Source organism: Lithobates pipiens, unplaced genomic scaffold, assembly GCF_037356315.1.
Source record: "Lithobates pipiens isolate NorthernLeopardFrog02 unplaced genomic scaffold, aLitPip1_a1.2 Scaffold_25, whole genome shotgun sequence".
Taxonomy (NCBI): domain Eukaryota; kingdom Metazoa; phylum Chordata; class Amphibia; order Anura; family Ranidae; genus Lithobates; species Lithobates pipiens.
The window spans coordinates 11588408-11598931 of record NW_027507787.1 but is presented as its reverse complement, the minus strand read 5'-3'; the positions used below and the strand labels follow the sequence as shown (position 1 = coordinate 11598931).

The 10524-nt window shown below is 45.6% G+C and overlaps 1 protein-coding gene across 1 annotated transcript in view; it reads left to right on the top strand.

Annotated features, from left to right (window-relative positions):
* The first annotated feature begins 302 nt into the window (after window positions 1-302).
* The window catches only part of LOC143930102 (pancreatic lipase-related protein 2-like), a 40370-nt gene continuing 30148 nt past the window's right edge, over window positions 303-10524 (top strand). Inside the window, exons 1-6 of the mRNA XM_077454056.1 lie at window positions 303-314; window positions 2512-2560; window positions 2979-3133; window positions 6645-6770; window positions 6847-6981; window positions 7147-7255. Coding sequence (XP_077310182.1) covers window positions 2512-2560; window positions 2979-3133; window positions 6645-6770; window positions 6847-6981; window positions 7147-7255 — 574 coding nt within the window. The 5' untranslated portion in view covers window positions 303-314. The remainder of the gene's footprint in view (window positions 315-2511; window positions 2561-2978; window positions 3134-6644; window positions 6771-6846; window positions 6982-7146; window positions 7256-10524) is intronic.

The following is a 10524-nucleotide window of genomic DNA, read 5'->3' as shown; positions in this document are numbered from 1 at the left end:
GCATCAAAAATGCACCAAAAACGCACTGGAACACGTCAAAGACATGCATGCAGAAAAGCACCTGGAACGCACCCAGACTGCGTTTCTATGGTGTGAACTGGCCCTAAAAACAACCATTTGCCCGGTGTTCCACTTTAAAATTAGCTTGGGTTGGGGCAAAAAGCTAGTAAATTATGAAAGGTGAAAACAGGATGGTGATAATCTCAGCTGGTCACCATTATCCTAACAGAGCTAATTAGGCTCAGCTGCAGGTGCTTTAAATACAACTTCCCCATGTGGTGTAATGTTCAATAGCACCTTAGAGAGGTGGTAAGGTTAGTGCTTGTGGTGTATAGTATTATCCTGTGCTTTAGTCATTTTGTATGAGTCCAGCTTAGTGATATCTGCTGTGTTCAGTATGGGTGGGGGTGTCATATTGATCGGTCGTTATTTGCAATTGCACTGATCTGGATCTGTTATGAAATCTCCATAGTCTATATGCTATAAAGTCAATGTGCTGAGCAAATGTTTGATTGTCTTTCCCCTGACTCAGCTTTTAGGTCTCCTAGATTATGTTTGATCTATGAGTACTTCAAGAGCCTGATATCATTGTCCGTCTTGTTGAGGTAACCATGAGTGTGTAAATGGCATAAATCCTGTTATTGAGTGTAGGGTTTCTATAGGATGTCAGTGGGCTTAATGGCTGCCTGGTATGAATAGTGCCCTATGCCGTTAGGGGGCTCTTCTGGAGCCTGATCTGTTGGATATGGTGTACGCTGAGGGTGTTGGCACAGTCCTGCTATTGTCTTGCATCTATCTGTTAGGCTCCAGTCACACTTGTGTGACTTTGGAGATGGACTTTAATCTGAGCTTTCTGGCACTGTTGTCTAAGCAATGCAGGCACTTTCTTAACATTGCTGTGACTGTAAGACCCCTTTCAAAATGGGGTGCTTTGCAGGTGCCACGGTGCTAAAAATGGCACCTGCAAAGTGCCCTGAAAGAGCTGCTCCTGTCTCAGAGCGAGGCCCAGAGGACTTTCACACTGGATCGGTGCACTGGCAGGTTTAAAAAAAATAAACTCTGATAGCGGCCTCTTTGGAGCGGCAGTGTGTATATACTGCTCCTTCCCATTGTTAAAAGTGGTTTCTCTCAACCCTTTAACTGCAACATCTGCAGGGCAGCTTGTGGTGTTGGGGAAAAATAGACTTGCTAGATCACTAGGTGAAAATAGCCTAAAAAAAACAAATGCGGACATCACATCTAAGAAGAATTGGTAGGCTGCCATATGTTTTTGCTTTTGTGTTTTCTGTTTTTACCTGCTTAAAGTGGTATTCATTGTGCTGCTGAATGATTATAGCTATCACTTTGTCCTGAAAACGCTATTTGTTTGCTTGTCATTCTAGTCTACTGGCTTCAATTAGCTATACTAGCAACAGCAATGCTGCACACTGAGATGCAAAATAATGATCTTTTATTAGTGTGTGTTGCTTGAATGGAGATGAGCAGAGTTGGTATCTAAGATTGAAGTGTGGAGCCCTATCTCCCCTGGAGCATGTGAATTTAAGCCGGCCACCTTCGTCCTTAACAACCATGGGTCATCTGTCAGTGAGATTCCCCTACTGACAGGTGACTGTTGAGATCAAGCATTCCGGCAATAGAAAATTTGGGGAACCCCAAAAATTGCATAGGGTCTCCTCCAAAATCCATACCAGACCCTTTATCTGAGCATGTAGGAAAGGGAGCGAGCTCTTCCCCAGCAGACAGTCGTCTGTCTAGGACAGCGCTAGATAGATGGGCTTCACCTCCGGAGGAAACCCAAAATTCAAATCCATACAAGGTGACTTCCGTCAGTCTTTGTGTTTCCACCAGAAGGAGGCTGGATGGCAGAGCTCCTTCCCCCTGAGCCTAGGTGGTGCTGTCTAGGGAAGAGGGGGAAGGAGGTTGGCAAGTAACAGTCAGGCTGTGGAGAGATGATACAAGCATTCCCCCGCGTAGGCCAAATAAAATGGCATCCCGGCATGAGTCCAGCAGGCGTAGGCCTTGAGTTCTGGCCTGTGGAACGTGGGAGGTTCTGGATCGTGTGGATGCCAGATGCATGGATCTAGCTGAACCAGGTTGCAGTGGTGCCAGCTCAAGTAGGCGGACACTGGGGTGCCGGGGTGTGTGTGATATGGATGCAATTCTATCACCAATTTTTTTCCTCCCCTCCCACCGATCTGGGTTCTGAAAAGTTTGAATTTGTTAGACAATGAATAAATGAACAAATTGCATTAATTTGTCTACCATTTCATTTGGATACATTAAAATAACCAAAAATGTTGTCAACTTGTATTCAGACTGAAAAGAATTGCATATGTCTGAAATGCTAGATGTTCAGTAGTTGCTTGACTAAAAGTGTGTGGATGAATCCCTAGCTGATGTTTCAGCTCAGTGATATTGGGACATCAGTGTGACAGCCAGGTAATTAGCATTTTAGGCCATTTTATGTTCTCCTCTTTAATGTGCGGGGTTTTTTATTTTTTTTGGTTCCAGATGTTTATCAAACTGGTTCTGTTGTTGTCCATAGCAGCTGCTATTGAAGGTATGTGGTATTACTCATTTTATAGAGATTCTGTATTATCTGAAAAGGGTTAGGGTCAGATTTGCGGGAGGGCACACATTTAAGTTTTGGTACTTTTTAATTGCCATAAGCTTAACACTGGCACTGGTCCTTTTGTACAGAGCAGGAAAGGGTTATTCTGTTTAAGTTTTATCAGCATCTGTGTCATTAATGGGGAGATGCAGGGCAGTAGCTTAAAGGGTAACTCCATTGTCATGGGGTAGAAGCAAATTTAATATAGCATATACCATTTCTACACAAGTTGCATAGTAGTGGGCGGGGGGGTTCCGTTTTTTGCTCTCCTCGGCAGATCCGTTGATTTTGCTCCATGATGGTGCCCTGAAATCCCTAATTTTTTTTTTTTTTTTTTTTTTTTTTTTTTATCCTTTTCTCTGTTCAGCTGCTGACATCTGCTATGATAGGCTGGGATGTTTCACAGATGACCCTCCCTATTCTGGAACACTGGCAAGACCCATCAGGCGCTTACCATGGGCACCAGAAGTGATCAACACTCAATTCCTGCTCTTTACTAGAAATAATCCTGATCAGTACCAAGTAAGTCCTGCTCCAAGTTGGCCCTTCAAAGAAATATCCCCCCCCATATTTTTTAGGCAAGGAAGCTGTAATCTTTGCCTCTGTTTTAATCTACAAGTGCCATGATGCTTCGCTTGTGATCAGTTTAGACACCAGCCATTGGAAGCTTGACGGCTTGGTTCGAGCACAACCAATGATAGTGTTCCATTTCTGGCACATGCTGGAAATATTCTTTTATGGATGGGTTTACTTCAGCTTTAAAGGGTAGCTCCACTTTATGGAGGGAAATGGCAAAAAACTGCATTGCTAAAAGAGCACTTTCTGTAAAATTGAATGCAACCTGGAGGCCTACTGTATACAGTTGGTGTACAGAGCAGCTTAAAAATGTGATTGGCTCACTAAAGGACCAGCTGCCACTGTTGTACTGTGGCTCGATCACGCAAATCGGTTGGGCGCGTGGACTCTGTCTGCCAGCAACCCGCGATCTGTCACTGCGGGGTACAAACAAGGATCTGCCTGTATAAAGGTGGGAAATCACACAGGTCCTGTCTTTCTGCTATGCAGGAAGACTAATCTGTGTTGTCACAGTCCCCCATATGGTTGGACACTTAACCCCTTCCCTGCCAGTGTTATTAGTACAACTGCATATTTTTCAGACTTGTTCCCAAAAAATTATCAGTGTCAGGTGTCTGCTCTGTCCACTGCAATGTTGGAGGTCCACAAAATTGCTGGTTCAAAAATGTAAAATACATATTGGTCTAAAGTGAGAGGATTTTTGCCGAAATGATGTTCAAATGGCACCAAAAGAGAGCTCTGGGGGGAGGGGGCCATTTTGTTTGAGTGCAGGACCGTGCAATTGTCAAAGCATCACAGTGCCATATTGTGAAATGGCCTGGCCAGGGGGGGAAAAAAATCTTCTGGGTAAAGCGGAGTTCCAACATCAATTCAATTTTTTGTTCATACAATATAAATTTAACACACCCCCCCCCCCCCCAAGTCTCTTTCAGGACAGCCACCGTAGAGTGACCCAGGCTCCTCCCCTCTTAGGAAACACCGCCTTCAATTTCACAATTTAAGTCTCATCCTCCCACAGTCCCCTCAGTTATGGTGTTTCCTCCAGTGGGGAGAAACCGCTAAGGAACCTTAGCTAAACAGTCGGGAGGCTGAGGCTGTTTTCTAGAGTGGAGGAGACGGTGGTCTCTCTGGCTCTGATCGGCAGTCCGGTCGGCTAGGGAGCTGAACGTCCATACTGACTGTTTTTCGCACACTCCAAGCTTCTCTTGGGCAAGGCAAGAAGTTTGGGGAGGTCCACCTGTTCGTTCACCTAGTGGGGCGCTGCAGCAAGTTGTCCTAGGTCCCCCTGTGTTTTCAGTCGGCATGGAGCTGGAGGCCAGACCGGATGACGGGCAACATCATTTCTGGTGGGGGCAGACATCTTCGCTGGATCCGCGTCTTCCGGTTCCGGCCGCGGTTCGTGAAAGTGGATCAAGCATTCGGCTGGTGCAGCTTCTCTAAGCTGTACCGACAGCTATCGGAGGCACATTCGTACCACCCTTCCTCAGCAGGAGAGTGTCCGAAGCAGAGGCTTCAAGAGCGGCTCCTGGGGACAACAGCACCAGCCACTCAAAGGTAAGGGGAACCCTGGGGAGGTGTTCCCTTACTTAGTATCAAGTAGCTCCACTGGTGGTGTTCTTCCTTGGGGGGGGGGGGGGGGGGGAGGGGGGAGGGGAGTGTCTGGGACCCTGGTGGTGGGGTTGGTCCTGGGGGGGCACTCCCGGTGATCCTCTAAGTAGCGCTGGTGTTCTTTAAACTTGTGCTGCCCTCTTTTATTTCTGTGCATTTCAGAAATCCACCAGCAAGTCCCCCCCCCCCCCATGGTTCTAGGAAGAAGTGTAGATCCTCTATGGGGGATTCCTGGACCAAGGCACTTTGTAAGGAGTGCATTGAGGGGTTGGTTAGGGAGCAGGGTGCAGACCTGGCAGCATCTGTGAAGGAACTCTATTACTTTCCAGTCTTTCAAAATGCTTTTTTCTAGTTTCCAGTGGCCTCAGCCCCAGAGCACTCTTCCACCAGTGCATCATAGTGTACCACCTAGCCCAACGGAGGTTCCTCCTGCTAGTGGGGAGAATCCAGGGGGTTCCAGAGAGGAAGTTGACAGTGCTGCCTCAGATTCCCAAGGGGAATCTGATGGAGAGGGGTTGGATGGGCAATCCAAAAGAACCAACGATCAAAAACAGCGCATCAAAGGGACTAGTAGATTGATGTGGAAAAGACTTTAAAATGTCATTTATTAAATGTAAACAATGAACACAGACATCTGATCCCTGCAGGATCTAAAACGCATAAAAAACACCAATCATAAAACGGACAGATGTTTGATAAAGAAAAGCTCCTCAGATCTCTCAATTATAACTTTGGAAAGGTGAAAACCAAAGACCAATGTGCACAGCTATCGAATGCCTAATGAATGCAATCAATCATCTGAAAGAACCCAGAGCGTTGTATGAAAAGTCAGTGTAAACGAATGGAACAACGTTCCTAGGGACGCTCACTTCATAGGTGTTCAATGGGCTGCAGAGCTGATGAGTCCAGTCTGATGACCGAGGGGGAGGTGTTTATTTCAGCTCCATCTGAAGTGTTCGGCTTGGAGGCAGAGGTGTAATGCTGCACGCTGGGTGGTAAGGATCAAGCTTGGTCACCAGATGATATCAGCTGTACACATAGGCAGCTTAGAGAACGCTGCACTGCTTGCAGCGCCGCTTGTCCGAGTGGCTGTGGATCACATGAGGCTTGTCACGTGGAAGGCTGTGAAGGGGAAGGTTGCTATGCCGACTCTCCTGCTTGCATGTTTCGCGCTCCTGCGCTTTGTCAAAGCTCAAAGAATCTCATGGTATAAACTTTCTCTGGAAGAAGTGGAGGAGCTCTTAGGAGCTATTCATACCACTTTAGGTAAACAAGAGGAAAGGAAGGCATTGTCACCCCACGATCAGATGTACAAGGGCCTGGGGGAACAGAAAAAGCGGGTGTTCCCGGTTCATGATGTCTTGATCGATGCCATCAAGAAGGAATGGCAGGATCCTGAAAGGAAACCTTTCTTTTCTGGTGCATTGAAATGAAGGTTTCCTTTTGTGAAAGAAGATGCTCTTGTCTGGAATAAATCTCCCAGGTTAGATGCGGCCTTTTCTCAGGTATCCAGACATACTGATTTGGCCTTTTGAGGACATGGGGGATGGATTCACTTTTCAAGAGAGCCTGGGACTCATCACAGGGTAATCTTGACCCTGCCATGGCAGCCACAGTGGTGGCTCGTAATAGGGAGTATTGGCTTACCCAGATTAAGGCACACATTGAAGCAGGGATGGCAAAGGAGACTATTTTATCCTCCTTTCTCATGCTGCTTAAGGGGGTAGGGTACATTGTGGATGCTTCGGCCCATACAAACAATGCATTTTACAAAATATCATTTAGACGCAGTCCAAACTTGGTTTAGCTGAGTACTACATTGTAGCTGATTTGAGCATATCTCTTCCAGGTTATCAGTGCACTCAATGTCTCATCAATCACTGGTACCAACTTTAAACCCAGCCGACAGTCCATATTCATCATCCATGGCTTTGTGGAGACCGGAAACAAGCCGTGGCTGGTAGAAATGTGTCAGGTCAGTGTGGCTGAAGGCAAGGGGTCCTGGCCAACTGTTTTGAAATTGATCTTTCATGAATTCCTCTGTTTTGTAGACTCTCCTAGAGGTGTCGGATGTAAACTGTTTCTGTGTAGACTGGAGTGGAGGATCGTTTGCCCTCTACACACAAGCATCCAACAATATCCGTGTAGTTGGGGCTGAAATTGCCTATTTCTTGCGCTTTCTACAGGTATGTACCATGTCGGCAAGTCAAACTGAGGCTCATTGTTGCACTCTTTATGTGGTAGGGGGGAAAAAAATAATTTCTTAATGGTAAGTGAGGAAAATGGAGGGGTGGTGGTGAAGGCATTATTCCCACTTCAGAGCATGGCAGCTAAAATTGTTAATCTTTCAGGCAGTGCATGACTATCAAATGCATGAAGTTCATCTGATTGGGCACAGCCTGGGGTCCCACGTTGCTGGTGAAGCTGGAAAGAGACAGAGGGGTATTGGAAGAATTTCTGGTAGGTGGAATTGGAGAATCTGATGGTGACCAGCTGTTGTATCAGTCACAGGATAGATAATTATATGCAAAAGTTACAATGTTTCCTTTTTTATTCTCTGTGGTCTCTGCTAAATATATTTGGGGGTTTTGAGTAATTATCTAGAGAAATGATCTGCTCTCCTCCTACAGGCATGTGCTTGTGGGCACTTCAGAACAACTGATGGGCTCATCTGCATTGCTTCTGTCAGTGCAGGGACTGCAAGAGGTTGCTGCAGACTGAATGTGTTTTCCTTCAGTTTGAGTGGACCAGGCACACATTAACAGTAAGCAACTAAATGTTCATAGACACTCAGGACTGGAACACTCGCAGTGAACGGGGCACACTACAGACACCTAACGACAACATCCAGGTGGCTGGAAGGCAGACTGGCAATAGGGCCTGGATAGGACAACTGATGCAGGATGATATCGCTCCCTACTTTTGTCCCTCTACCACTGGAACCTGTCCTAGCTAAGCGATCTGTCCCTGACCTACCACTGTGCATTCCAATCCATGGGGACAGTGTTATTTCAGCACTGCCCACACCATAGATGGCCGCAATGTCCAGTCTGCTGCTCCGATGAGGCCTTGAAGGGATGAGTTCTGCCTGACCTCCACCTTCTTCACTTGGCAGCTGCCATACAGCGCTAGCCATGCTGTGAGTGCACAACTAGTGTATTCAGTACCTGGGTATTGGTGTCAGGTAATTTTGGACAGGGTATAATCTCCATTAAATCTGTGGTTGTGATGCAACTCTGTGTACATCTTGTGACATGTTCTGCACTGACAATAGGGAGATGGCATGAGTCTGGTCTACACTACATAGCATGTTCTATGCCATGAGTCTGGCGGACAAGATGGGAGAACTAGAGCTACTGTTGTACAAGGAGGATTTTGCTTTTGTAGGAATTTCAGGGACTTGGTTCAACAGTTCACATGATTGTCTGTCTGTCTGTCTGTCTGTCTGGCAACCATTCAAGGGTATTCCCTATATTGCAGGTAGAGATGGTAAAAAAGGGGAGGAGTATGCTTGTATATCAAATTATGCACAAGTGAATGTGAAAAAAGGAGGTAGAATCCTTGTGGAGAGAGCTACAAAGGGAGGAAACTAAGGGGGGGAAGTAATACTGGGTGTATGCTATGGACCTGCTCTCACAAATTTGGATTATCAGCAGGGGGGAATTCAGTAACTAAAACTGCCATGTTTATCCTCATGGCTAACGGGAAAGAATTTGGAAATGGACTTGAAAAATGTAACCTTTAATAAGTCACTGGGACCAGATGACATGCACCCAAGGGTCCTTGAGGAACTCGGTCAAGTAATTGCCAGACCATTGTTCCTAATGTTTACTGACTCATACCAGCAGATTGGAGAGAAGCCAATGTAGCTCCAATATTTAAAGGGCCAAAATGCATCCCTGGGAATTTCAGATCAATGGTATGCAAGCTCTTTGAGGGATTATAAGACTTTATACAAGATTTTAGTAATGAAAACTATCATTGGCAGTAATCGGCATGGATTCATGAAAAATTGTTCTTGAAAACCAACCTATTAACCTTCTATGAGAGGAGCTGCCCTCTAGATAAAGGAAGGCCCATAGACATGGTGTATCTGTATTTTGCAAAGGCATTTGATAGTTCCCCATAAACGCTTACTGTACAAAGGTCTGTCAGCATGGACCACAGGGTGAGTACATGGCTTGAATACTTTCTACAGGTCTGACTTTAGAGGGTAGTGATAAATGGTCCTTTGTAATTTTTTCATGACCTGGAGGAGGGATAAATGGTTCAATCTCTGTATTTACGGACTATACTAAGCATTGATGAGCTGGTTGAGGGTTTGGGGACCTGGGTCCTGCCCCAGGGGACATGTATCGATGCAAAAAAAAAGTTTGAAACCAGCAGTTTTTCAGCAGTCATTTTTTTTTAGCGATGCTTAAAAGTGAAATATTCCTTTTACATATATATAATGCCGGGGGGGGGGGGGGGGGGGTAGAGGGGTCTATAGTATGCCTGTAAAGTAGCACATGTTTCCCGTGCTTGGAACAGTCCCTGCACTAAATTACTTTTAAAGGAATGTCATTTAAAACTGCTTGCGGTTTTAATGTAATGTCTGATCCCAGCAATATGGATATTAAGGCTTGATTCACACGTGTGCATTTTGCAGATTTGCCCTACAGAACGTGTTCCATAGGAAACAATGTTAAATGGACAGTAGTGCAAAAAGCAATAAAAATGCATAGGTGTGCATCAAGCCTAAGAGGAACCCCACACCAAAATTAAAGGTGTGGGGCTCACAGGCCCTATATACTGAGCAGCAGTATACAGGTGGTGCAAACAAGACGGACTGTAGGTTGGTTGATTAGAATCTCTAATTTTGAACTGGTTCATTTTTAAACAAAGTGTAGCACCAGCCAACAAAATCTTTCTAGTTTTTTTGGGAAACATAAGGGTTATCACCCCTGTAATGTATGTTGTGCTGTCCGTGCACCTCTTCAGAAGATTTCACCTCACTTTCCGTCCCAATGACAAATGGTTTTTGAAAATTTGGGGTTTTAGTAAGAGGATTGGTGATAAAGCATCAGTGGAGAGGAGACAATTTTTTACTTCACTACTTACAGGAGAGAATTTCCCTTCCTAGGGGTAGATTTCATCTTTCTGTTGTCGCCTTCTGTTTGAACATAAGGGCCTGCCCTATATGCTCTGCATAAATTTGGGCCGAAGGTGTTGGTGTTGCCACAACACAATCCTCGGTTACTCTTGGTGGGCGCTGGAACAGGCCCTGCTGTGAAATATTATATCAAGAATTGTAATTGCATGCACCTGTTGACCAGGGGCTGAAAAATTGGGCCTTAGCCACTGGTGGCGGCACCCAGAACTAAAAATGTTCTTACAAGCTATCGGCATGATAATTTTAGGAGGAAGAGGATGGTCACTCGGCATCAGCATAGGCAGTCTTGAAGGGATCTGACATTTAAAAAATAAAATAAAAATTATTCGGTTGCATTAGCATCAGGTGCATGGTAGCTGGTGGTAATCCAAGACTGATTCGTTTTTATGAAGGTCAGTCGATCAACCGAGTCACAGGTGCAACCTGGCCTCCAGAGGCTCTGTGCATTACAAAGAACGCTGGCTGCAGGACAGGCCAGTAGCTCAGTTGCATACTGGGCTAGCTCTGGCCGGTGATCAATCCTCAAGACCCAGTAAGCCAGAGGATTTTTGGTGGGAAAGGTGTCCCAGTCTGACCT